This window comes from Mus pahari, chromosome 12 (assembly GCF_900095145.1).
Source record: "Mus pahari chromosome 12, PAHARI_EIJ_v1.1, whole genome shotgun sequence".
Classification (NCBI taxonomy): Eukaryota; Metazoa; Chordata; class Mammalia; order Rodentia; family Muridae; genus Mus; species Mus pahari.
Window position 1 is genome coordinate 10205793 of NC_034601.1, and position 27668 is coordinate 10233460.

The window sequence follows — 27668 nt, forward strand, 5'->3', positions numbered from 1 at the left end:
AGAGAGAGAGAGAGAGAGAGAGAGAGAGAGAGAGAGAGAGAGAGAGAGAGAGAGCAAAGCTACAGAATGACTGTAAACCCATTATGCCATGTTAGCTGCTGCATTGGCTGTGGGTACATTTAAGAATAACCATAATTATTAGGAAGACTTATTATTTTGAGAATAGTAATGATGAGAACAGAGAACTTCATTATAGCATTTAACATATTAGGTCTGCTGTTGTACTAAGGCTGCCCCAATATCTGGCCTTAACCATCCTGAGTCTGTCTGATAATCAGCTTGACCCAATCAGGGCTCTTCAGATGTGGTGTGGGCTATTCTTGATGATAGCACACACTCCAGGCGCTAGCACCCTGAGGGACCTCTCTGGGTTGTCGTTCTCTGAGGAACCCGAATCTTCACCTAGACCCCAGACAGAGCACTGAGGCTTCTGAAGCCCTGCTTTAGTAATTAGGACATGGGGCTAGCGATACAGCCGCCGAATCTTTCCTCTGAAACTCTAAGACTGCGGAAATGAAAACCAGCCACACCTCCTGTGCATCATTTCATGAACTCCCTTTAACAGTTTCTTGAGGTAGAAATGACTGCTCTCAGGAGAAACCTGAGCACGTTAAGTGAGGAATTGAGACTAAGAGCCAGGTCCACTTTCTCTGCCTACTGGGTGGGTCACCCCTCCAGCCTTAACAGGGGAGGTGCCTAGTCTTATTGCAACTCGACATGCCGTGTTTGGTTGATATCCCTGGAAAGCCTGCCCTTTTCTGAAAGGAAATGGAAGAGAAATGGATGGGGAGGAGGGAGGGTGGCAGGAAATGACTAGGAAAAGAAGAGGGAGGGGAAACTGTGGTAGGGATGTAATATATGAAAGAATTAAAAGAAAAAAAAACAGATCTAAAACTCTCAAGCCCATTGGCTGTTATTCCATCCTTCTTACATCTATAACCGCTCTATGCATTGCAGTTGGGAGCTTCCCTTTTCCTCTCAGGCAGAGACTGCTGATGAAGGACACATCTTAAGAGAGATGGCTTCTCAGAATCAGGGAATCTCAATACAGGGCTGGAAATCCCCTTCCCTGGACTTATTGTTTTTACTATGGGTTTGCGATAAGTTTTAGGATACAGGAAACTCTGTTTACTTTCTGGCAAGGTAGCCACGACACATTGCCTGGAAGGCCATGATGACATCAGTAATCTTCAGGTCTCGTTCCTCCTCTAGGTGGGCCAGGACCCCCGTTCGGAAGAAGATTTTGCTCTGCCCAATCCTGTACAGGTTGGGGTCAAGTTCGAGGGCTTTGATCTGAGGAGGGAGGAAGAAGAGTCGGCAATTTCACCTGGGCCGTTTAGTCAGTGGTGACAAGTACTTAAGAACCATCCCACCCAGATCAGCAATGTGACCCACAGCAGGAAGGTCACAGTTGGATGTCTGGGAGGGTCCAGGCTTAAGCTCACCATGAGAATGCAGGCTTGCTTTCCATCCATGAAGCCTTTGGGGATGGCGTTCGCTGCCAGGATCTCATAGCTTAAAACACAGGGCAGAAGTCACCCAACACATCTCCATCATTCGTGCTCTCTCCAAGGCTTGCTCCATACTGCCCCACCCCAGCAGGCTCACCGTTGCCGGAACTCTTGGAAGACGATCCTGTTGGGGAAGCCCTGACGGCAGATGCGGATGCCTTCCAGCACACCATTGCAGCGGAGCTGTTCCAGCACCAGAAATGCATCCAGCTTGCCAGACTGTGGGAATGGAAGAGGCCGGTGAGCACTGGAGCAGCAAGCCCTGCCAGAAAATATACCTGGAGGTCTGTGGGGTCTTTACAGGGTTTAGCTGAGGGACAGTGCACCTTGTTACCATCTCTGGATTTCCAAGCTTTGGACCTATTTTTCTCATAACCCCCATTGTGCTTGGTGGTGCCAGCACCCCTGGCTAGAAGCTGACGTTGTTATTCCGTCACTACCCTCTCCCTTACTTCTGGGCCATTACCACCCTTAGCTCTTGCCTCCCACGTCTCTCCCAGTAAGTTTCTTTTAAAAATAAAAACCAAAACAGATGTGGTGTGCATATGTATACATTCATGTTTGCGCATGTCTATGAGAGCATACATGTTCACTTGTGTATGTGTGCACAATATGTGTGTGGTGTATGTGGATGTGATGTGGATGTGCATTGTGTGATGTCTGCACATTCACATGTGTTTGTACATATTTGAATGCACAAAGTTGGTGTCCTAAATCATTCTCAATCACTCTTCTATGTTATTCACTGAGGCATTCACTCACTCACTCACTACTCACACTCAAAAGTCACCAGTACCACCAGTTTCTTAGCTGGAGTTCTGGGGATTCCTTGTCTCCCTTTTCTGAGACTAAAATTACAAGGGGGCCACCATACCCACCTAGTATTTATGTAGGTTCCTGAGGTTCCAAGTCACACTGTGTGGTAAGCACTTTAATGGCTAAGTTACCTCCCCAACCTACTTTTTAAAGCCATTGTCTGTCTCCTCTGCCCAGACAACCGCAGCACCTTCTGACTTGATCATCTCTCCTCAGCCCTGCCTGCCTCTTCTAACTCCTCATTTGGTCTAAAATATAATTTTGATTATGACCTACTGCTTAAATTCCTTCAATAGTTTCCTACAGACAGGATGCCAATCTCTAGCCCTCACAAATGGAACTCTATAAGCTAGTATAGTTCCCCATCCCTATTTTATACCTTTATGTACCCACATGAAACAAAGGGGCTGGGACGATGCCTTACTCCCATGCCTTGTAAGCATGAGACCCAGAGTTCAGATCCATAGAACCCACGTAAAAAGCTGGGCATAGTGGCATGGGCCTATAATCCTAGAACTGTAAGAAGGGAGTGCAGAGACAGGAGGATTGCAAAAAACTCATAGACCAGTTCATCTGTCCTACATGGTAAAGCTCCAGCCCAGTAAGAAAGCTGTCCCACACAGAAATGGAAGATACCTAAGGACTGATGCCAGAGTGTGTCTTCTAACTTCTATAGTGCACTGTGTATCTATACCCCACATCCACAGGCATGTACACACACATGCACACAAAAACAATACACAATTATAGTTTTCCTGCCTAAACTTAATTTCTTATCTCTCTATGTTTTCTTACCCCAAGATCTTGGCCTAAAATGCCTCCAAACACACTCATACTCTGCTATGTACTTCACCAAGTTGATGATACTCATACCTTTTAAAATGACATTTATTTATTTATTTATTTATTTATTTATTTATTTATTTATGTTGTATATGGGGGCAGGTATGGGCACAGGTTATTTATTTATTTATTTATTTATTTATTTATTTATGTTGTATATGGGGGTAGGTATGGGCACAGGTATGCCACAATACATCTGTGAAGTTCAGAGGACATCCTGAGGCAGACAGTGTTTCCTCCTACCATGTGGCTCTCAGGGGTGGAACTCAGATCATTAGCCTTAGCAGCAAGAGCCTGTGCCCATTGGGCCACCTCCCCAGCCCATCTACCCATTCTAAAAATTCTTGAAGCAGAAGTAGTTAGCCCAGATTTTTGTTATTTTCCTAATTTACTGTCATGTTTCTAGCCTGTGTATCAAGGTCCCTGTGGTCTCTCATAGCCTCAGCATCAGTGACATTTTGGGCTCACTAAGTCTTTGTTGTGGGAACACACTGAACCGCCCCTCAGCCTCCCTGCCCTCTCCCTACTAGATGCTGTAGCAATCCTCTTCCCCTTGTGACAAGCAAATGTGTTTCCAGTGATTTCTTCAACACTGTACCCCAACTGTCAGTCACAGTGGCAGCTTGTCCAGCATTACTGGAAGAATGGAAGCATTGGTGGCCTCATACCCCATGTTTCTAACTAGCTGAGCATTCTCTGGAAAGATTCCCTTCCTTCCTTCCTTCCTTCCTTCCTTCCTTCCTTCCTTCCTTCCTTCCTTCCTTCCTTCCTTCCTTCCTTCCNTTCCTTCCTTCCTTCCTTCCTTCCTTCCTTCCTTCCTTCCTCCTTCTCTCCTTTGTTCCCTCCACCTTCCATCCCTTCTTTCCCTTCTTGCTTTCCTTTGCTTTCAGGCATGCAGACTAGGCCCCAATCCAGACAACTTTCTACATGGGTAGGTGCAGGCCTTCCTCGATGGTGCTCAGGGCAGGAACCAAGGTCAGCCCTCTCTTTCTGCCCATTCATCTCATTAGTGTGCCTTGCTGCCTCCCAGGTTCCTTTCTACAGCCCCCCACCCCAGTACTGTCCCCTAGACAGGAGGCCCACGTTGGGATATGCCTCACCCTCTTCTCATGGTTGGGGATGATGCAGCGCACAAAGTTAGGTGTGGTATTGCGCAGTGTAGTCATCAGCTTCCCCAACTGCTCTTTGTAGAGCTGGCCCACGGTGCGGAACATGCCCTTTTTGGTCTTGGAGGCACTGGGCAGTGAGCTCTCGGTCATCTTGGCCATCTGGTCCAGCCCCACAATGCGGTCCACTGTGGGGTACATGAAGGGTTACATCAGCGTCTGGGCTCTGCCACAAGCCAGAGGACTGAGCTGTGAAGATGGTGATCACGGAAGGTATTCTGTGCAGGTGATACTCTGGGAGATGACAGATCCCATCTGGGTTACCATCCCCCATCTTTCCCTCTGGTGGTCAGCACTTCTACTGCTAGCAGGGAGGGTTAGAGATGGGAAAAGAGTCTTTAAATAGTGTCAGTTTGGGCATCCTTCAGGACCCCTGAGTGACAGAATAAGTCAATGTCCCCTGCTCTTGTCACATACACCAAAGGAGTCAGTTTCATTCTTGGCATTAAACTCACTGAGTAGCCTGGCCCTGGCACCATGTTCTGAGTTCATTTTCCCTTTCTTAACAGTGGAGGCAATAGCAGTATCTAACTCCTAAGGATGCACTGTGGACACAAGGCATAGACAGCCCTCGGCTTCACAGTAGCCTTCAATATTTCCTTTCTCTCTGGAGATTTCCTAAGAAGTGACTGTGTATAGGCCCCAAGCACTCACCAAAGACCCTGGCCATTTTTCCCCATAGGTTATTGATCCTTAACAGGAGGCAGACAATGAAGGGTACTATATCAGATGGTGAGCTCTGGTTAGAAAAATCAAGGATAAAGGGAGGGGGAGAGGGAAGGAATGGGAAGAGAAAATAAAAGGGAAGAGAAAAAGATAATGGAACAAGAGAAAAAGGAAGAGAGGCCTTCCTTCAACAGGGTGATGAGGAGTGTCTGAGAAGTTGATCTCTGAGAAGATTCAGAAAAGGGGGAGGTATGGTGGCCTACCATCCATCCATGCAGACATAGGTATCCAATGAAAGGACATTCTGGTTAGAAGATACAGCAAGTGCTCTGAGGAGGACAGTAAGTGCTCCATAGACCAGGTATTAGTAATATTAGCACAGGGGAGCTTATGCTTTGGGCAGGTGCCCTGCCACATAGCCATAGTCTTCCTATGCCTTTTCTAGGATCGAATGAGAAACTCCAAGAGTCCAGCAGGTGCTGCCATCATGCCCAGGTGATGCGGCACTAGGTGATGAGGCACTAGATGGAGCCAGAGCATCCTATAAGCCCCATCTCTAGCCTCAGCCTGGGGTTGAATAGAGAGGCCCTGGTGCAAGGCTGAGAACCACTGATGAGAGCCAACCTCATGCAATTTCTGGGGCAAGTGAGATGTGGTATTGACCCAGTTTACGAATGAGGACATCCAAGCTCAACAAAGTTAGTCAACATGCCCAAGGTCCTACTGATACATGGCAGAGACAAGAAGACTGTGACGTGCATCCTTCTGATTTCTGAAGAGGACTGTTTCATCATGCCCAGTTATACCACTTCCTGGGCTATGAAACAGGACCTTCTCAGTGAGTCCAGGAATGGGGTGGGGAATCTCGGTGTCTCTTGTTTTTTTTTTCCCCAGTGTCCCTTGTTTAAGAAGTTATGAACTGAATTTTTCAGAAAAAGGGGCAGATCTATGTTAGAGATTCTACAAGGCTGACAGATTAGTTCCTATGGAGAGTTGGAATGTTGCAGATTCAAAGCCATATCATCTTGGGCTATCTTTAGCTCCTATTGGCCATTTACTGTCTGCATCCATGCCTGACCTAATATTAATCTATTATATGAAACCTTTGGTTCTGTCTTAACAGACCACCAACTTCCATTGGCTCCAAAGCTAAGAATATCACTAGGTCCCCACCAGAGTCCTTAAAAGATTGTCTTGATTTATGGCTTCCTTTTTTCTGGGACATTAAAATCTAATAAAACTATTTCCACATTGAGACATGCTATTTGGGATATCCTGAACCTGTGTTCTCCATCCACAGTCATTCCCACTTGGCTAAGGATAAGCTCTTACTTTCTATGAAGAGAGAATTGTGTTGTATGGACAAAGCTGTTTCAATGGGATAGCATGAGCATGTGACAGCCTAGTCATTTCCCTGTTCCCACATGGGGCATCCCAGTCTGGGGCAGATATATAAACCAGGCAGTAGGTCTGAGGTGTTCAGCCTTCTGGCATAAAGCTGTGTCAGGGCAAGAGGGGCTTACCATCCTTCCACAGGTCAGCCACAAACTTGTCAGAGGAGGCATTGAGGAGTGATGTCACATTGTCATTTAGGGGGTCCATGTTCTTGGTCAGCCAGGCACTTGCATTGTAGTCCACCTGCCAAAAGCCACCCTGCCATCAGGTTCCCTGGCTCAGAACCCCACTGCAAAGCCCAAATCCTCCCACATCCCTTTCACACCTGTAGACATCAGATGAGAAATGACATTTCTGAGGCTGCCACCAATATCAAGGAAGAAACCAGTACGTCAGAATCTTCAGAGATCCTATAGGGATGCCATACTAGGCATCCACCGGTGGAAGCTAGTGCCAGAAAAAAACCTCTTACTGTTCTACAGCCTCAGAGACACCACCTTCTGCCAGAGTCTCACACTTAGCCTCAGAAATGGCCAAGGAAGCTAATGGTGACAAAAGCCATCCTAGACATCCTATATCCCCCCTACACACAGGCAGTTTAACAAGGATCCTCATTCTTAAATTGAGCCCAGGGATTCTCCCACCATCTGATGAATTGGATTCTTATAGCTAAGGCTGTGCTATACAGCAGTTCATTATAGTACCAGGGATTGACCCTAGGATGTCAATCAGGGTATATGTTCTAGTTTATTTTCTGTTGCTATGTTAAACATCTTGACCAAAAGCAGCCTAAGGAAGGAAAGGTCTATATGGCTCATGATTTCAAGCTATAGTCCATCATCAAGAACAGTCAGGGCAGGGACCCAGAGAAGGGCACAGAGAAGCCAAGTGCCCATGCCACCTGCTTCTAGTTTTTTCCTGACATGCATGAGGTGGTGCCACCCACAATCAGGGTAGGTCTTTTCCCATGAATTAATAACCAACATAATTATTTCCATCCCAAAATGCCCACAGGCCAAACAGACTTAGGTAATTTCTCAGTTGAGGCTCTCTTCCAGATTATTCAAGATTTGAGACTAACCTTCACAGTAGGCAAGTGCTCTGCACTGAGCTCTATCCTTTAGCCTATTAGCTTGGAGGTTTTGATACATGGATATATGGAAATAGACACTGAAGGGTTTCAAAATTCCTGACTTGCTCAATGCTCATCTTTAATGACTGTGACTACAACTCAGAGTGAACTGACATCACGGCTCTGGTGGGTTATGATGGGATGTGGGTTGTCATGGTGGTGGCAAAGCCTGATCTGTGAAAAGACTGGAAAGACACATGTAGGAGCCTGGGAGAAGTATCACCAGGACATGGTTAAAGGAGCATAAGCTCCATCAAGGATAACAGAAAGTAGAAGACAAAAAGGTTTTGGCAGAGGCCAGAGTGTAAATATTTTCAGTTTGGTAGGCTCCACAGTCTTGCTCAACTCTGCTCTTCTAACACCAAAGAACCCATAGATCTTATGGGAGCAGATTGGCCTGGCTATGTTCCAATAAAGCTACATTGGTAGAAACAAGCAGAGGGTCAGATGTGGTCCCTGGCCTGCAGTCTACCAACCCTTTGTTTGGATGGGGCACTGCCTGTTCCTATGATGCAGTGCAGATACTAGAAGGATGAATAAAATACTTCTGCCAGCCAGAACAAGCTGCGGCTTCTCTTTTTAAAATATCTCTTTGATATTATAAGTGTGGGTGTTTTGCCTGCATGCGTGTGTGCCATGTTTGTGCAGCAGAGGCGAGCTGAGGTATTTCTATGCTATTCAGGACGTAATATCCAGGATGATGACAATGATGATCACAACAATGGTAATGTCAGCTAGCACAGTCCCCCCAGATGGAGCACAGTGGTTATGTCAGGGATTCCTGTGAACCTATAGAAGACTCACTGGTGCCCTCACTCCAGGGGCCTTGTCTGTTGGGTTTGCCATGGAGCAAGAAGTATTTGGAGTCTTCCCAGGGAAGAACAGTCCGGTCAGCACAGTTGACATCTGTTAGAGATGGTCACTTCCACTCCTGACAATCGCTTAGACAAATCTTACAGAGCCCCTAACTGAGAACCACCTTGCAACGAGTGTTTGAAGGGTACAGCCACTGCCAAAGCACCCTTGCTGTGAACACCCTCCCAGACAGAGCTTTGAGACAGAGCCCTCCTCAAGACCCCTGACCGATACCTTCCCAGCATAGTGGATGATGGAGAACTCTGTTTTGTCCTTTAGCTGTTTGGGCTTCTGAAATTTGGGGTGATTTCCCTGCTCTGAGCACAGCTTCTCCACAAAAGACTTGTCTGTAGCTTTTGGGAACCAGCATTCTTCATCCAGCAGGGCCAGCACACCCGGAGGGTTGTTCTGGGGACATAGGAAGGCAGGGTCACCACCAGGCAAGAGGACCCCAGGCTCATCAGAAAGAGCCAACCATCCAGATCCCACACATATTGTCAGGTGTGGTGGCACAGGACTGAAGTCTTGACATGTGGGAGGCAGAGGCAAGGAGAATCAGTTCAATGCTAATTCAGCTACAAACAAGTTCAAGGCCAGGCTGAGCTACATGAGACTGAGTCTCAAAAGATTAGTTACCCCTCCCAAAAGAGAGAGGTCACACACAGGAGTCTTCCTGGCACTTCTATTGCATTTTTCTTATATCTAAGGTAAATCCATACCCTCTTCCTTCTACCCTCAAAGCTATTAAACCATCACTCTCTTGTCACTAGACAGCTTGAGGGACTGAAAGCAAGAACTACCAGGACACAATGCTCGCTGATACCCATGCTGACAAGAGGCAGAGATTACAAAGACTGCATTCTTCTCTCCCACCTTGGGTGAGAATGGGACTCGGGGCCTAGAGCCAGCTAGGCAAGTCCTCTACCACTGAGCCTGTTTCATTGGGTTTGTTTGAGACACAGCCCCCCCCCAGGCTCCCAGATACACTTTGAGACACTATATCCCAGTCTGCCAGAACTCATTATTCAGTTAACACTTGACTCAAACTTGTAGCAATCCTCCTGCCTCAGCCTCTTGAGTCCTGGGATGATAGGTGTGAGCCACCATACCCAGTTAAGATTACCTAAGAATTGCAAATGAATCATTGATTTTCTTCCTTATAAATTTACCCAGGATCCCTTTCAGCAACGCTTTTCTGTGTTTGAGAGGATCTCAGTATGTATCATTCACCCCGGGGGGACTATCTCCACTTTGAGGACTCCACCACATAGAACCATTTCCTGATGGACTTCCATGGTGCCTTGCCAGGAGTGTCAGTTGGTGGTCCATGCTCACCTTGTTCATAGTTACAGCCCCAACCCTAAAAGAAGAGGCCTGGCACGTGGTGACCATTAGCCTACTATGGTTCTAAAAGTTTGGGATGTATCAGTGGAAAAAGCACAAACTCTTTGGGAATGAATGAATGGAGGAGAAGAGAAAGGCTGGGGGAATTAGATCATGGCGATGTACACCCTAATCATAGCACAGGAAGGCTGAGGTAGGAGGATTGCCGTAGTCATGTGTCAACCAGGTGAGGTGGTACATACCTGCAATCCCAGCACTTGGGAGTTGGAGGCAGGAAGAAAGAAGGTCAAGGTCATCTTCAACTACATAGTAAGTTTGAAGCCAGCCTGGGCTATAATAGACTGTATCTCAAAAAAATTAATATAAGCTAATAAAACTATCTTTAAACTTTAAATGAAAAAAGCACTTGCCCTGTGTGGGTGAGGTCCTGGGTTGCAACCCAAGAATTGCTAAAATAATTATTTCACTGAGGAACAGCATGACTAACGTGTGTGGCTGAGGCAGGAGGACTCTTAGGTCAGAGTCTAGCCTCTGTCTACATTCTGAATTTCAGGTGAGTTAGTTCCCAAGGAATCCATTTATAGCTCCAAGACTCGGCCAGAGACACTGTCCACAAGGAAAACATGCTCAGACTAGGTGTGTACAAATGGGCCATGCATGCACGGTGCCAGCCCCTCACCGGCCGCTCAATCAGCTCAATACAAGGCTGCAGGTCCAGGCCAAAGTCGATGAAGTTCCACTCGATGCCCTCTCGTTGGTACTCTTCCTGCTCCAGGATGAACATGGTGTGATTGAACAACTGCTGCAGCTTCTCGTTGGTATAGTTGATACACAGCTGCTCGAAGGAGTTTACCTGCGCACGTGCATGGAGAGGGAGGGCAGCTAAGCTGGACGAGCAGGGAGCTCAACTGCAAGAAGCCCCATGACCTGGACTTCAGCATGCAGAGAGGTGCAAGACTCAACTAACATGGCATAAAGACCAGAATGGCTGGCAAAAGTGACCCACTCCCATACCACAGGGTGCTCACCTTTTGCACCTTCACAGAGATGGACTAACCATATAAGGCATGTTCTCACCATTTCATAGACAGGGAAACTTAGGTTTAAAAAACAGGGAGATCCCACAGAGGACCTCTTTGATACATCTCTCAGACTCTTGCTCTGAGAAATCCCCTCCAACTCATGGGAGTGAGACCCATTCTCTGGGTACACTACATGAAATATGGTAAAGAATCTGCGCTTAGTGTTCGGCTTGGAGGTGACCCTTTGGCTTAGCTCAAGTGAGCAGGAACCAATGTGACTTCCTCTTCAAGATTTGGATTGACACTCTTAGAATTGGATGCTCTTTTTTTTCCCTAAGATTGCTAAGTGGCAATCTGGAGCCCTGGCACTCTCTCGACCCCATGAGGGGAGAGCTGTTGGAGATAGAGTCAGTGGGAAACAGAGCAGGCAGGTCCTGCCTATTGCATCCAGCTTTGCTGACCGGCCAATTTACACAATTCCAATACATAAATAGTGGATTTATGCCTCTTACACACTCAAGTGTAACCTTAACCAAAAGCTTCCTACCTATAGTGACTATCTGTATGCCTCCCTACAAAATAGCAACATCTCAAAGCCCTGTCCCAGATGACCAAGGCCACAGATATACCTCAAAGATTTCAAACCCGGCAATATCCAGAATGCCCAGGAAGGAGGCCCCCTGCCGATGGGTCTTGTCCAAGGCTTTGTTGACACGGCTAAGAATCCATCGGAAAAGGCGCTCATAGGTGGCCTTGGCTAAGGCCTCGATGGCAAAGTCAGCCTGCAGGGGCAATGAAGGAAACACGGGTACTGCCAGCAGGAAAGTGGCAGGATGAGTGGTCAGACTTAAGGAATGACTAGACAGATAATGAAATGCCACCCATGAGAACTCTGTGGAGCCTGTTCCATTCAAGGATCAATTAGAAGCTGTCAGCCCTGCTTCTTGAAAATATACAGTCATTTCCACAGGTCAGGTCTCTAAGGTCATTGATGTGTGAACGACTCTGCTTTTGATTAGCAGTATCCTAAAAAGTTGGCATAGGACTGCAGATATTTTGGTATTGGATAGATAGGGGTGAATGGATAAATGGATGAATAGAGGTGGATGGCTGATAGATAGGTGGGTTGGTAGAGGGGTTGTTAATGGGTAAATAGATGGATTGGTGGATAGATAGGTGAATGGATGGATGGTTGAGTTAATGTGTGGATTTATGGGTAGGTAGATGTGTGGATGATGGATGTCAGGTAATGAATGGATGGTTATTAGTCAGATTACTATTTGGATGGACAGGTAGATGGTGAGTGATTGGGTGGACAGTGGATGGGTGAGTAGGGAGTAGCTGGGTGGATAGATGGACATGTGGGCAGATGGATGAGCAGGTAGATGTCGTGTATATGGGTTGAATGGAAAATGGAATGAAGGTTTGTAGCATAAACAGCCACAGCATTATTACCTGTTCTTTGGTCTGAGCCTTCTGCACCACATCCCGTCCAACTTTGATACGTGGGGTCAGGATGGCTCTGGTGAAATCTGTCACATTAATCCCCACAAGGTGGCAAACTTTCTGAGCAGCTGCGTGAGTATGAGAAAAGAGGCATTTTAGCTATGCCACCAAAGAGAACAGGTGCCCCTGGGACTGAGTGATGTCATTTCTACTCTTCAATTCCCTTTAAAGAAAAAGAAATGCTCCTGCACCCATGTGGTGGTGCGCATCCGTCACGCCCACACTTGGGAGATGGAGGCCGGAGCATCATAAGTGCAAGGTCACCTCTGCCCACACAGTGAGTTTGCGCCCTGGATGGGCTATGTAAGACCCTGCCTCAAAAAACAAAAGGTAAAGAAACAGAAACAACTTCAAACAAAAGAAGAAAAAGGAAAGCTAAAATGTATTCGTATATGTCTATTCTGGCCATAAACATGAAAAACATACAGAACCACACCCCCAGCTGCTTCCTACACACAGAGATCTGTCTATCACATGAGGGGAATATGGGGGTGCAGATAGTACTAAAGTTTATGGGTCCTCCATTGCTTCACAAGCTATCTGTTCATGTCTCTGAATTCTCGTGGAGAACTGGATCTTATTCAAGTGTCACATTTAGGGGTGGTGGGTTACTACACAATATGTCCAATAGACTTGGCTCTGTGGGGCTGTACAGCAATATAATATATAGTCTGTGGTGGCCCCAAAGAATGTTCTAGAAACCTGATATTTAGCTACTACTAAGAGTGATGGGAGCCAGGTGATGCTCTCAGAAACAGAAAATTTTGATTATTATCAAGAAAGATGGCCAGAATCAGTGGTGGGAAATCCAGAGGAGGGGAGCCAGGGTTCTAAGTTAAATAAGAATTTCAGAGAAATAACACTTTATAGTAGAATCTCTTTCTAAAGGTTTTATTCTTGTTTATGCATGTGTTTGAGTAGGCACACATGCATGTGGGTGCTGAAAGAGTGATGGATATCTGAGAGCTGAAGTGACAGCCAGTTGTGAGGTTTCTGACTGGGGTGCTGAGAATTGCACTTGGGTCCTCTAGAAGAGTAACAAGTGCTTGTAACCTCTGAGCTGCCTTCTCTGCCCATCGAACACTCTTGTGGTGGAAAGTGTTATGGCTTGTCTGAAAACTGGGTTCCGTTGGACCATCTGTGCTTTATCTGGGGCCCTTTGCTTGCAAGGAACTTGAGGCCTGGCTCCTCACCAAGACTGTACCATAAGAAGAGCTGAGCTGGCTCTCTTCCTGCTGTGTCTTAAGGTCTGGCAGAGTGCAACTGCTTGGAAATGCTTATTCAATACACAAGCCATTGGAGAGCTCAAAAGAGGTGACCCGTGCGTGAGGGCCCATCTGGCTGGAACCACCGAGCTTCTGACTTTGTGCTGTAGGATCTGCAGCCATGAAACACTTGAAGGAAGAGTCAGAGACAGCAGAAAGCCCCCCTAGTGATGGGGCATGTGCCCAAGACTGAGTGAATGTCTGGAACTGAGATGGTGCCAGCCCTGTGCATGCTGATGCTTTCCTGTATAGAGACTTCTGATAAAGTTTAACTTAGACAGGAGGTACCATGAGCTAACAACAGTAACTAGGAATAAGTCAGGCAGCCAGCATGGTGACGTGTACCTGCCATCCTAGCACTTGGAGGATAAAGCTGGACAACTGGGAGCTCCAGGCCAGCCTGGGCTATCCACTGAGGCCTTGTCTCCAAAAGAAATACTACTATTAAAGTAACAATTAAAGTAACAATAAATGACATAATTATAACAGTGTATTATACTAAAAGTCACAGGTAGCTTTTCTCTGTCAAACTCTCTCCTTGTGTTGACTTGTACTTTTAGACCACAGTTGACTGCCATGTGTAGCCATAGATAAGGGGGACATCTATACCGCAGTGCCTGAGTGTGACCTGGATCCCTATTCCAGAAGCTATCATCACGGAGAAGAGTGGCAAGTACCTGTGTTATCAGGCATGGATGCCTGGTCTGTGTTTCGCTCCTTCTTGAAGACAATGTTTCCAAGCTGAAGGACGGATGATACTACCTTCAAGATGGCTGAAGTAGGGAGAGAAGAGTGGCTTAGTCAGTAACAGTCAAAGTATTTTGAAAGCCATCAATTTAATCACCACCGGACACTTAGAGTCAAGCAGTGGCATCCCTCTGTAGACCAAGTTCCGAGTTCTTGTGTCTGGACGAGATTGTGCTGTAGGATCTGCAGAAGAAGATGCTTGCATGTGGGAACTGAATGTTGCCAGGAGTTTGCTGAAAATCCCTGTATCACATGGGATTTCTTTATGCAGCAGGGACTTGTAAGCTCCAGTCATGGACCAAATATAGCTCACTGACTATTATGCATGAAAGAACGAATGGATGGAAGATGGATGGTGGGTGGATGTAGGATTGGTAGAGGAGGATGTAGGATGGATGCATAGATGGATAAATGGATAGAGGATGGGTACCTGAGCAGATAAATGAATGAAATATGCATAAATGGACAGATTGAAGATGAGTGGATAGATAGAGGATGGATAGAGATGGATAGGTAAAGAATGTCTGGAGGACATGACGGTGTGTCACTGATGGTTGACTGTAGACCTACTTGAACTGTGGAATCAGTCACCAAGAAGTTATCATGTCCTAGTAACAAAGCCTAGAAACTCCATCTTTCTTTGGTCCCCAGGCCAAACCATGGGTTTTATCTTCTTCACAGTGGATGACCTCATACCACAAGGCCCAGTCATAGTCAAGAGGAGGAGGATTCGGTTGCTAATGGTGCCAACCCACCCATACCTCCACTCCTTTTCACTGTGAAGCTGTTATAGACAGGGCACTGCCAAGGATGCTCTCCTTTCTACTAACACCCACAAAAGGAACTTTGTGAACTAGGAAACGCTGCCCTCGAACTGCTCAAAAGTGCGACTCTAAGCTAGGTATTGTTAAAGTGCCTGCAGAGTGAGGGTGAGTCATCTAACTCCAGCTCAGCCTTGCTGAGTTCAGCAGAAATTCTTGGGCAGAAAGCCGTCCTGTACATCCACAAGATGTTTAGCAGCACCCCCATCACTCACCAGTAGGTGGCAGCTGTGCCCACCTCTACAGCTGGAAATGTTGGTTTATTGTGTGGACATTGATTGTTGGCCTATTTTCCTACTTTCAGACAGATCTCACTGCTTAACTCAGGATGACCTTAAGATCAATCCTCCTGCCTCACCCTTTCAGGTGCTATGTTTACAGGCATGGATCACCACCACAGAAGGCAATGCGTGGTAACCCTTGCTCCATTTGTCTCCCATCTGCTCCATCACTGATTTAAGTCTTCCTTGATATTTTCTTTTTCTATTTTTTTTTTTGAAACAGGATTTTTTATGTACATCCCTAGTTATCTTGGAACTTTCTTTGTCGACCATACTAGCCTCACACTCAGAGATCTGCCTGCCGTTGCCTCCCAAGCACTGGGATCAAAGGCAAGAACTACTACCACCTGGCTTTGTTCTGTTTTCATTGTTGTTGTTGTTGTTGTTGTTGTTGTTGTTGTTGTTTTTCTCGGTGTAGCCTTGGATGGCCTGGAACTCACAGAGAATTTTCTGGCTTTGCTTGTGTGGTCCTGGGATTAAAGGTATATGCCTCCATGAGTGGTTTGCTTGTTTTTGTCTCTGAGAAACGGTCTCAGTCTATACCACTGTCTGCTTGAGCTTGCTAGGTAGCCCAGGCTGGCTTCAAGCTCACAACAACTCTCCTGCCTCAGCCTCCCAAGTGCTGAGATTACAGGCATGTACCACTATGCCTGGCCATTTAGCCTGCTTTCCCCCTGGTTCCTGACATAAATCATTCGATAAGTTTAAGGACCCGAACTTCTATGAGCAAAAGCAGGGTCACAGGTAAGCCCCAGGAGCGGTTTGCTATTCATCTTAGGCAGACCTGTTTGCTTCCCTGCCTCAGTTTCTTCACAGAGAGAGCCATCGGTAGAAAGCCTGCCTAGCCTGCAGGAAGCCCTGGCTTGATTCCCTGCACCACATACAGATGTGGTCACACCTGTTATCCCAGCACTCAGGAGGGTGAGGTAGGGAGAGCAGGTGCTCAAGGTCATCCTCGGCGACACAGGGAGTTTGGGGCTATCCTGGGCTACATGAGACACTATCTTAAAAAGTTCAAGTCTTAACATTTTCATTCCCTGTAGTTAATTCTGCATGCATTAGTCTTAGAAGTAAACACAAGTTAAAACAACTTGACAGGAATTCCCCAAGTGGCTTGTTTTCCAAAGTCCTGAGAACAAAACCCTAAGTTTCCTAGGTCTTATAACTCAGCAAGGCTTGTGAATGGAAATAACAGTGCCCAACCACATTCTGTTTTAAAAGGTAAATACAGATGAGATAAAAAGAGAAAAACAAAAAGAAAAAAAGAAAAAGTTCAAGTCTTGCTTTGTTCTCTATTACTTTCTATTTTAATCTCCTGTGAGTACTTATACAGATGTCATTTTTCCAAAACACAATTTAAATGGCCCCATCTGCCTCCATTTACAGGGACAGAAAACAATAACTTTTATTAATCACCATTTCACTTTATTCCTGTTTTTTTCCTTTCTTTTACTATTTAAATATAATACATTGAGCATATTGGTGTCTTAAGGGGAAAATGAGAAGTACACAGCTGGGACCCACTCCAGGATTTAATGTTACTTTGTGTTTTCTTAAAACTGGATTAGGAGTCAAAGTGACCCTTGTCTCCAAGAAGACTCATTAGACAGGAGTCCATGGCTATGGCTGCTGATGGGGTCCTTGGCCAAGAGCCACAGACACCACCCATCTGTCTACGCGGTCCTAGAACCTTCTTTTTCTGAACTGTAGGCTATTCTATAGGGACCAGCCTATCCTATGGTCCTCACTGTAGCAACTGGATATTCTTGGAACCCCAGAGGGTGTGGGAAGGGAGGCCTGTTTACCACAGTCCTGCCCTAGTTCATTCTGAATGCTGGAGTTGGTCTGAGCCAGAAGGACGAGTTTCTGTAGCCACAGCACTGAAGCCAGCAGGGGCTGAATGGGCTTCAGAGTCAACTGTGGAATGGTACTCATCAAGTATCAGTTCATCATCACAGCTGAGTTCCCAGGAAGAGACTTGCAGACCCTGTATCACCTTATTCAGGTCTGATGTGTCTATGTTCAGCCCTAAGAGCCTGCTCTTAGTACTTACACCTCTCTGTCCTGTGGTCCTAACATCATAGATAACCATGGAATGCACACACTCATCTAGGCCCACCAACCCAAGCTAGTGAGATGCCACTATTTAGGGCTATAATAGCGAGCCCCTCTACACTGTGGCCACAAACCCAAAGGCTGTAAGAGCTGGGATACAACTGCATTTGCTGTCAAGAAAACTACAACCTAATAGGGACTGTGGTGTTGCACAATGGAGGGCCAGAAACCAGCTTTTAAGAGAAATTCTGAGTCTCCAGAACCTAGAACCTGCAACCAGCCTGTTGGAGTCTTCCAATACTGGACTGATCGGTTTGCTTTTGGGCCATCCTCCATAGGTTTATCTTCCCAGCTCTTGGTCCCCAGCTAATGATGCTATTTTGAAAGCCTCTAGGTAGGGCCTGGCCTGTGGAAGTAGGTTCGTAGGGGCAGTTCCTTCCCGTTCTGTTTCCTGCCTGCTGTGATTTATGGAGCTCTGCTGTATAGTCCTGCTACCATGGCCTGAACAGTTCTACCATGCCTTCCCTCCATGATGGAACGAGACCCCAGAGACCATGAGCCAAGATAAATCCTCCCTTCCTTAAGTTGTTCCTGTCCAGTGTGTCATCAGGGTAACAGAAATAACTAACACAGAGTGAGTCACTTTTTTTTTCCTTAAACCAATTTGGATCAATGGCAACCAAAAGAGTTTTATTTCAGCCATTTGCCTAATAAGTCACATGTGGACAGATTCACTTTTCTCTCTCTTGGTTTTTCTTCTCTCCCTTCTCTGCCTCCTTTCAGGAGGTAGGAAACCCAGAGAATAGCCATGCATCCTGACGAGATGAGGGCCAGTAAGGAATCCCCCAGCATCACAAATCCAGCTTACTAGATACAAGGTATGAAACTCACCCAGCTGTTCCTCTTCATTAAAGCCCATGATTGACATGGCTTCCAGTGTCTCTTGGAACATCTCATCGTCTTGTGCAGCTGGGATGGGCACAAAGCCATTGGATAAAAACGTGTAGCTGTTGAAGCTCTCCAAAAGCAGGTCACCTATGAGAAAGGAGGAGAGTGAGCCGAACATGGAGACACGCTTCCACCTTCTGTATGACACAGGTCCTAGCAACATCTGGGCCATCATCATCTCTCTCCCTTTCTCAAGGTTTGGGCACTTAAAGTTTTTTCTGTGTGTCATCATGTATACTCCTCACCAGTCAATGCTGATCTCACACTGTGGTGCTTGTTGTGTCCTGTACCAGGGTACCAAGCAGCTAAAATCCAGCCTTGTCTGTACTGCTCAAACATAGCCCTTAACACAGGGTTGCTTCAGCTAAGTGAGGAATGTGTCTGGTCTGAATTTCCCAAAGCCTTTGACTCCCAAAACAAAGTTAAAGAGTTAGATCGTCTCTTTTTACTTATGTACACACAGACACACACAGACACACACACACACACAGACACACACAGTGTTTCAGGTTCTTACACACACACACGCACACACACACGTTTCAGGTTCTTACTATGTAACCCATGCTGGTACTGATTACCTTCTTGGTGCTGGAGTATAGAAATGCACCACCATGCCCATCATGTTTAAACCCAAAATCACACATGCACACACATTTTAAAATTTTATTTTAAAGATAAATTACTATCTCAAGCAATAGAGAGTAAACTAAGACAAAAATAGATTTACATCTCCTAGACAGTATATTATGTACTGCCTTGTGTATAACAAGATATTTCAAGACATCACATTTAGGTCTGATGTACTGAATTCCTACCTTGGTACATAAAGACTTAGCTCTCACCTTTGATCTCACAAGCCTTTTATCAGAGGTTAACAAATCTGGCCCACTGGTTGCCTTTGTAAATACAATTTTATTAAAACAGGGCTGCCTCAATTTACTTGTGAGCTCTCCCACTGTAATAGTAAGCAGATTTAACAAAAACAGATGGTCTTCAAAGTGTAGGATCTTTACTATCCCTTTAGTAAACCCTTTAGTAAACCAATTTGCCAATCCCTTGTTTATATTATAATGTCTAATAAAACTTGTTTGGGTCTAGCTTGCCTGCACATGTCTGTATAAACCTATAGGCCCAGTGTTAGCATTCTGTCTAAACTCCTCCCCACAGTTACCTGGCAATAGCCAGGTATGCTCATCCCCACAGTTACCTGGCAACATTTAGGTAGGCCCAGCCCACTATACTTACTCTTGCTTCCTGCTTGCTTCTCTCTTGCCCTCTTGGGCTCTTCCCTTCCCCCTCTCTCCACGTGCTCATGGCCATGGCTGGCCTCTACTTCTCTACTCTCTCCCTCTGCCTTTCTCTGCCTTTACAACCTCTTAACTTCCCTTCCCTATGCCCTGAATAAACTTTATTCTATACTATACCATCCTGTGGCTGGTCCCTCAGGGGGAAGAGATGCCTTGGATGGGCCAGCTGAGACATCCCCTTCCCCCATACTTCACCACACCCCCATAGAACATATCTTATATCTCTTTATCTATATCGATATCTATATCTCTTTATCTTTATCTATATCTATATCTCTTTATCTCACCCAGTATTCTAAAGGCAGGGAATCTCAGTCAAGTTTAAGGCCAGTCTGGAAGGAGACTGTTGGGAGTGAATGTATTCTGAGTCAAGCAACCACAATCTTGAGGAGTTTAGCTGTGTCCTTTCGCAAGAGGATCATCTTGGGCTTGTTGACTATTTATATCCTCTCACGGAGGGGTGGGGAGAGTGATGAATCCCTCACCAGAGTTCCTAGCTGCTCCCTGTCGTATGCAACTAAGCAACTCTACCTTAATGTGGCCTTGGGGAGGGGCTCTCCCACATAGGCCAGGGAAGACTAGGAGAAAGGTGTTCTTATCCTTACTGTAAAGGCTTTCTAGAGGTGGCCTGTTGAGGGGAAGAACACCCATACCCCTGTACACCACCCTTTGCCTTCCTTATGGAGGTTAAAAAAAAAAAAAAAAAAAAAAAAGCCCAGCGAACTCAATTGTTTCCCCCAGAGTGAACTTTGGTGTAATCTTGCCTCTGTAGCTGGGAGGTTAGGAGAAGGGACAGATGTGCTGTGGGAAGGAAGTTTAGCAACAGTGTCGCAAGAAAAGAAAAGATTATTCTGGAAAAAGGCCTCTTTCTCTTTGCATTTATATAGTGCACGTGTGTATTCTCCTATGTATAGAAGTGTGTGTGTGCGTGTGTGTGTGTGTGTGTGTGTGTGTGTGCATGTAGAGACTTGATGTTTTCATCAAGTCTTTTTCACTCACCCCCATCCCAACACACATACCCCTTATTCTTTAGGAAGGCTCTCTCACTGAGCCCAGAGCTCAGAAATTCAGCTAGATTAGCTAGTCTGGGAATTCCCTGATTCTACCCTGTGAGTGATGGGATCATAAGCAGACCACGTTGAACTCCTAGCCTTTCTGTGGGTTCAGCAGGTCTAGAATTCATGCTTATGCAACAAGTGCTTCATCCAGTGTGCTGACTCTATAATCCCACAAAGTTATAGCTGTAACCCCACAGAGTCACACTGGGCTCTAACCCCACAGAGTCACACTCAACTCTAGCCCCACAGAATTAACACTAAGCGCTAACCCCACAGAGTTACAAAGTTACAAAGCTCAGCTGCTCTATTTTCTTTGCTGCTGTGCATTTATAGGCTTTTCTTTCTTTCTTATTTCATTGTTACCCTTCCAACTCATTTGTTTTTCTCCAAGCCAATTAGAGATACTTTGAAGTAACATCAGGGAGACCCTTTTATTTTTAAGCCAAGGTCTTTTATGGGTCAGGTCACCTTCCACCACTTGATAAACCCAAAGTTGAACTTACCCAAGACCAAGTTAACTCAAGCTTCTGGGTTCAGAGAAACTTGAGACTAGTCACAAGGACTTGGGCCTTTGCCAACCCCAACATTATCCATGGTTTGGAGAGATTCACAGTATTTCAACTTCTCAACTTTCCTTTTTCCCAGCCTTGGCACCAGAATACTTATAATGCTGGGTGGCAGTGCATGCTTGCATCCTCAGTACTTCAGAGGCAGAGGCAAGGGGATTGCTATGAGTTTCAGACTACTCTGGGCTAAAGCAAAACAAAACAAACAAAAAAGTGGCCCCTGGCCCAGCTGCCACTGGCCTCGCTTGCTACAGAGCATGGAGCAAAATTCAGCTGGGACTCCAAAGGGAAGAGTGGTAAATGCTTCTGCAAGCTATCCCAGGGCCTCCCACTGTGAACTGCTAACTCACTTATTGCTAATGTAGCATCTACCCAGCACCCTGCATCCTCTCGAATCGGGTGCTCCAGAAGGCACAGTGAACTGAGGGGTGACAGCCCCTAGTGGCCAGGCTATGCAAAATACCAAATAATGGCTGGTTTGATCACAGCCCTTTCATGGCTTCCTATTCTTCTATCTTCCTTTCCTTCTTCTCTTTCTCTTCCCTTTCCTCTCTCCTCTCTCCCTTCCTTTTTCCAGGGTCCCATTATGTAGCCGGTGCTAGCCTTGATCTTGCTATCCTGCTTCCACCTCCCAGGGCTAAGATGACAGGTACGCTTTACATCCGGTCCTTTTGTTAATCTTCTTAACCAAAACAATTAACTGTGAAGCAAAAAAACTGATGGAAACCAAGTTCATGCTGTTGCCATCAGTTTTATAACTTAACCCTAACCCTAATTATAGAATGTAGATTCCATATTCACTGATGGACATGTCCCTTTTGTGGCTATAATTTTGATGTTCCTTTAAGAGTTTGATTCCTTGGGGTTGAAGAGATGGCTCAGCGGTAAAGAGCACTGACCGCTCTTCCAGAGGCGCAGAGTTCAAATCCCAGCAACCACATGGTGGCTCACAACCATCTGTAATGGGATCCGATGCCCTCTTCTGGTGTGTCTGAAGACAGCTACAGTGTACTCATTGTTATATACATAAAATAAATTAATTTAAAAAAAGTTTGATTCCTCAACTATAAGGCTTATGTGACAACCCCCACCCCTCCCACCCCCCCCCAAAAAAAAAACCAGTCTAGACAGGAAACCATTGAAGAGAGGACTTAAAACTGTGATAGGAATGCTGATGTATGGCTCTTTACAGTCGATGGCTTCTGGTAGGAGTAGGGATGTTGAGGAAGGACTCAGTTATCTTTGAGGGGCTGTCCACTGGGAGCTTGACCACACTCCAGTGAGTATATGGCCAGCACAAACTGGACCTGGTGTATTTTTTTCTTTCTTTTTGTCTCTTTTTTGGGGGGAGGGCACAAGGATAGGGAAGAGGACATGGGAGGATTGGGAGTCTAGTGTGAGGGCTGCGTTGTTGAAATTCTCAAATAACCAATAAAAATATTAAGTTGGAAAAAATAATGTGATTCCTGCATGGCCAGAGCAGCTTATTTCTTACCTGAAATATAAAGAACACATGAAAAAAATTACAATAGAAGATGGCAAATTTCAGCCAGGGAAGGAGAAAGGGAGAGAGATTGTACAGGCCTGTGATTACAACACTTGGGAGATAGAGCAGGAAGATAAGGAGTTCAAGGCCAGCCTTGGCTATATAGTGAATTTGAGGCTAGCCTGGATCACATGAGACCCCGTCTCAAAACAAACAACAAGAAGACTTGCATAATGGAAAGTCTTGAATTAACTGCCCCCCCCCCAAATTGCCTCCAAATTCAAAATACAAGGCTGGGTCTTGGGGCTCATGCCTAATAAGTTTAGTACATGAGAGGTTGAGGCAGAAGAATTACAAATTCAAAACTAAATTGGGATACACAGCAATTTCTAGGTCACCCAGACTACAAAGTAAGAGCTGATCTCAAAGCCAACAACTAAATATACCTGAAGGTATTTTTCAAGGCATGATCACACTGTGTAGCCATAGCTGGCCTGGAACTTACTATGTAGGCCAAGCTGGCTCCAAATCCATAAAGACCTCCTGGTCTCTGCTTCTTGAGTGTTGGGATTAAAGGAATATACTGCCCTACCTGGCACCTGGCAAGTTTTCTAAATGGCATCTAGATCATTGTCATCTGCTGCCTGTTTCCTTTAAAGACACAGATTGTAATTGGACCTAAACTGTTAACACTCTAATGTGTGACTTATAGCCATCTACCATGTCAAACGCAGTTGGTGAGAATAACTTAATAAAGGCCACACTCGCTCACTGCAGGAGGGGAGGAACTATATGCCTGCCTCCCCCAACATCAGATCTTTCCCAGTCACTGACCCTTGAACCCGTCACAGAACACACTCACTTTTCATCTTTTCCTTGGCTCCAGCGATCAGATAGTAGAAGATGTGGAACGTTCTCTCATCTCTAGCCTGTCGAATAGCCCGAGACTTTTCCAGAAGATCTAGTTGGCAAGAAGTTAAGGGCTCTGGGGCCAGCTTAGGGACTCAGCTCACAGCTCAGAGAGTCAGTTCCTGGAACCTAACCACCAACTCACCCTCCCAAGCCAGCTGTTACAGGTGTTCCAGGACCTGGGATGCTCCCTGTAAAGTTGCAAGGGACCCAAGAGCTGGCAGAGTTGGCTACTATTTCTGATTCATGGGTCTGTGTAGGGCAGCTGATCTCAGATGAACTCTTAAAGGACAAAGGGTCTGGCAGATGTTGAGGATTTACATATACCCCTACCCCACAGTGCCTCTGTTAAGCATAAGGATTGTTCCAGAAGGAACTCAAGAGTCTGCAGAAAGGGAGGAAGTTCTGTGTTTTTCCTGGGCTCCCTCACCCTCACGAGGCCCCAGCTCAGCAAAGGATACATGTTTCAATGTTGGCACCTACAATGTAACCAGTGACATCAAAGTTGATGCGGATGAACTTGCCCTGCCAAGAGAAGAACAAGTTGATGTGGGCCAGGCTCAGCACAGACCCCACACCACAGGCAAGTGGAGAAGTGTCAGGGGCCCATCCGGGGCAGGAGAGACTCTGAAAAGAATCAGAACTTCACAGTCCTGCTGGCCCACATCAGCCAGCATCAGAGCTGGGACATGCCCCCCCTCCCCAGGCCCCCCAAATCCATGTAGGAAATATCATTCATCTCAAGAAACAACTAAGTCCTTCATGGCTGTCTCTAAGTGGTAGGGAAACTGAGGCTGACATAGGTTAAGTGGCCTGGCAGGATATTGCTCTTCAGTCTGTCACAGGCTTTTCTATACCAAGGTCTGAGCTGCTCTGACCTGAGCATTGAGAGGCTGAAAAGGTTGTTTGTTCATATGTGTGTGTGGCGGTGGCAGAGGTGGGGGTGAGCGAGTGGGGATTTGATATATACACTAGGAGTCTCTTACTAGCCTGGAGCTCTCCAGGCAGGCTAGGCTGGCTGAGCAGGCAGCTCCAGGGATTCACCTGTCTGCTTCCTCAGTGTTGTGACTACAAGCACATTGCCACCGTGTCTTGCTTCCACCGTGTCTTGCTTTCTCCTACAGGTTCAGGACCTTGTGTGAGGACTGCTGCTGCCCAAAGCAGGCCGTCTTTCCGTGTCTGGAGCCACATCAGGATTATTCACTGTGATTCTTGGTAGCTGGGTATATACTAGGTATATACTGTGTACTTAATACAAATCAACTCAACAAATGAGAAAAGGAGGGAATGGGCTGTATAAAAGTGTTCACCAGAATGAGCCTATGTAGTAGGTGTTTAGTCAGTATTTGGTAGAGGATAGATTTATGTGCTCTAGAATAAGTACTTAATTTGTGCTTTGTTGAATGGATGAATTGATAGATGAGTATTGCACGTGTCTAGGTGCTCAGTAAATGTTAGATAAATCACAAATGTTAAATGACTGAGAATGGATGCTCCATGATTGTTGAGTGAATGGGTGAGGTCTGGAAGACAGGGAGCAAGTGTGTCTGTCCTCTATTGCCTCTAGTCCTTTAGTCAGAACTCCTCTATACTCTTACAGCCTGTGGTCTTGGGGGATATGTGACACCAGTCCCAGACAAGCCTGTGTGGCTCGGCTACTTACAAAGCGAGAGGAGTTGTCGTTCTTGACGGTTTTCGCGTTGCCGAAAGCCTCCAGGATTGGGTTTGCCTGTAAAAGCTGCTTTTCCAGCTCCCCCTAAAATTCATTCACAGCGAGTTATGGGGGAGCACAGCACAAGGCCTGACACAAAATTCTGCCCTTCTTGTCCACAGACTCTTTCTTGTCCTCAGCCCCTCCAAGACCCCAACAGTCACATCCAGATGTACAAGATCTGTTCAGAAGAGCTTTCTGACAGAGAAAACATCTGCTTCGTACAAAGACTGCTTTCCAGAAGCAAATGTCATTGCATAGTACAGTGCTGGGATGCCTCTGGGAGTATGCAGTGTACAGTATTCCTGCTGTCCAGGGTGATACCGGCAGTGCAGGTTTGATGTGTCGCTTTCCTCAAGCTAAGCCATTACAACCCTCCCAACTGCTTAAGCATAATTTTTATGAAACTTGCAGCATTTCATTGGCCAATCTGGACTTCTGATACTTCCTATGGAAGATAATTTGGAGGCTCCAAACCCATCAAAGATTCTTTTAAGCAGCTGCAGAATGAAGCCTTGAAATTTCATGAGCTCAGTCTAGCAGATGAAATGCCGCTCAGACTGAGTACAGCCCGTCAGACCCCTCTGCAGGGCCCCTGTGTGCAAATGCAACCACGTGATTAATAGTGACATAGAAAGGGCCAATAAAGTAAGCCATGCCAGAAAAGCAAAGAGATGCCAAGCTACAGAGGGCAGCAACTACTGTTGGCCTGGGCATCCCCCTGCAATGCAGCTTGCAAATTAAGATGCAGAAGGTCTTGTGGAAACTCCAGCCCTGACCTGGCCCACTGGAGAAATTGACAAGAAGAGGCATCCACTTTCCTTGGCTTAGTAGGAAGAAACTTAGAGTAATGACATCTACCTGTGCAGACTTGGGATCCAAAGATGTCCCCCAAACCTTTGTCCCCAAGCTCCCTCTTCTAGAAAGAGTCTTCTAGCAGGCACATTAAATGGTCTTCTGAGCAGAGTTTTGAACACAGAGACCTCATCTGATGCATGATGAGACTGTGACCCAGAACTGTTAAGTGCTGGGCAAGGGTTATACAGCCCACGTTAAGTAGCATCCTGCTTCTTGTATGAGACAAAGTACTGTGGCCCAGCATCTACCTACAACAGACTAGGTGACAGGGAACACTCTGGAGGGTCTCTTTTAGGCTGGGACCCATGTGCCAGCTCTGCATCAGAGTTCAGTTGACACACACAGAGATCCATGCAGGGCAGGCTGTGTGTGCCATAGCCGGGGCCTTACCAAGCCACCAAAGCTAGTGCATCACAAACCTGAGAAGGTCTCAAATGTCTCAGGTGAGGCAACTGGCATGCAGGAGAAGAGACAAGCACAGCACACACATGCACAGAGACACACAGGTGCAGGGGGCAGAGCTGGGGCAGAAAGTCATGGACAGTAACTTTGCCCTGGCTGGGTTTCCTACTGACCAAACCAGGGCTACTCTGGAGCCTGATGGTCCTAAAATGCTTAACAGATGGGATGGGTCATTCCAATGTGTTGGGGGTACTGATGGTGGGCACACTATGGGAAGTGATGAGGGAGTTTATTCTGAACTGGGACAATCCATCCCGGCTGGAGTGCAGCCCTAGGGATTCTGGTGGAAGCCACTAGACAGCTAACATGCCCCACTCTGGTATCACCCCTACCTCCCACCCATGTACACCATGATATTTTGGTGCCTCTACTAGTCTGGGGCCAGGAACTCATGTTCCCACATCTACTAGGAGCCCGTGGGTGCAAAAGATGCATGCAGGTCTTAATCCACTCGGTGCCTCCCGTCACACCAGGAAAACTCTGTTACTCACGTAGGCAAAAGATGGACCTTGCTGCAGTGGGATAGCACAGTATGAAACAGCGGTCAGTGCTTCTGCCTTCACATCCAAGGCCCACCCCATATCGGGAGCCCTGGGCTAGGCTCTTTCTCCTCCATGTCATGGCTACCAGCCCCAGCCCACAGCGATCGGCTCCTTTCCTTATACTCTGCTGCTCTCTCTAGACTCTCCTTTCTTTCTTCTCTCCATGCACCCTCCCTCACTCCCTTACTTCCTTTTGAGATACTGTATAGCCAGACTAGCTTCGAACTCATGATCCTCCTTCCTTAGCCCCTGAGTGCTGGGATCACAGGCTCACACCATCACAACTGGCCATTAACTACATTCTTAGACACCCAGCTATCTCATGTTTCCTAATTGCTAGGGCCTCAGTGTATGTCTTCTTTCCTTTCTGCCAGGGTTCCCTTTCTCCCTCTC

At 46.3% G+C, this 27668-nt stretch overlaps 1 protein-coding gene across 4 annotated transcripts in view; it reads right to left on the reverse strand.

Moving 5' to 3' along the window:
* Window positions 1-27668, reverse strand: part of Myh11 (myosin heavy chain 11) — a 99569-nt gene that overhangs the window by 29055 nt on the left and 42846 nt on the right. For 2 of the 4 annotated variants that reach the window (XM_021209053.2, XM_021209055.2), the window contains exons 6-20: window positions 27225-27245; window positions 25366-25458; window positions 24164-24227; window positions 23656-23754; window positions 18317-18460; window positions 14199-14294; window positions 12206-12324; window positions 11380-11532; window positions 10408-10581; window positions 8619-8792; window positions 6526-6640; window positions 4271-4464; window positions 1609-1730; window positions 1446-1515; window positions 1133-1293 (exon numbers count right to left, since the gene is read on the reverse strand). In XM_021209053.2, the coding sequence (XP_021064712.1) occupies window positions 1133-1293; window positions 1446-1515; window positions 1609-1730; window positions 4271-4464; window positions 6526-6640; window positions 8619-8792; window positions 10408-10581; window positions 11380-11532; window positions 12206-12324; window positions 14199-14294; window positions 18317-18460; window positions 23656-23754; window positions 24164-24227; window positions 25366-25458; window positions 27225-27245 (1799 nt within the window). The remainder of the gene's footprint in view (window positions 1-1132; window positions 1294-1445; window positions 1516-1608; window positions 1731-4270; window positions 4465-6525; window positions 6641-8618; window positions 8793-10407; window positions 10582-11379; window positions 11533-12205; window positions 12325-14198; window positions 14295-18316; window positions 18461-23655; window positions 23755-24163; window positions 24228-25365; window positions 25459-27224; window positions 27246-27668) is intronic. The other 2 variants (XM_021209054.1, XM_021209056.1) reach the window with 1 other exon arrangement.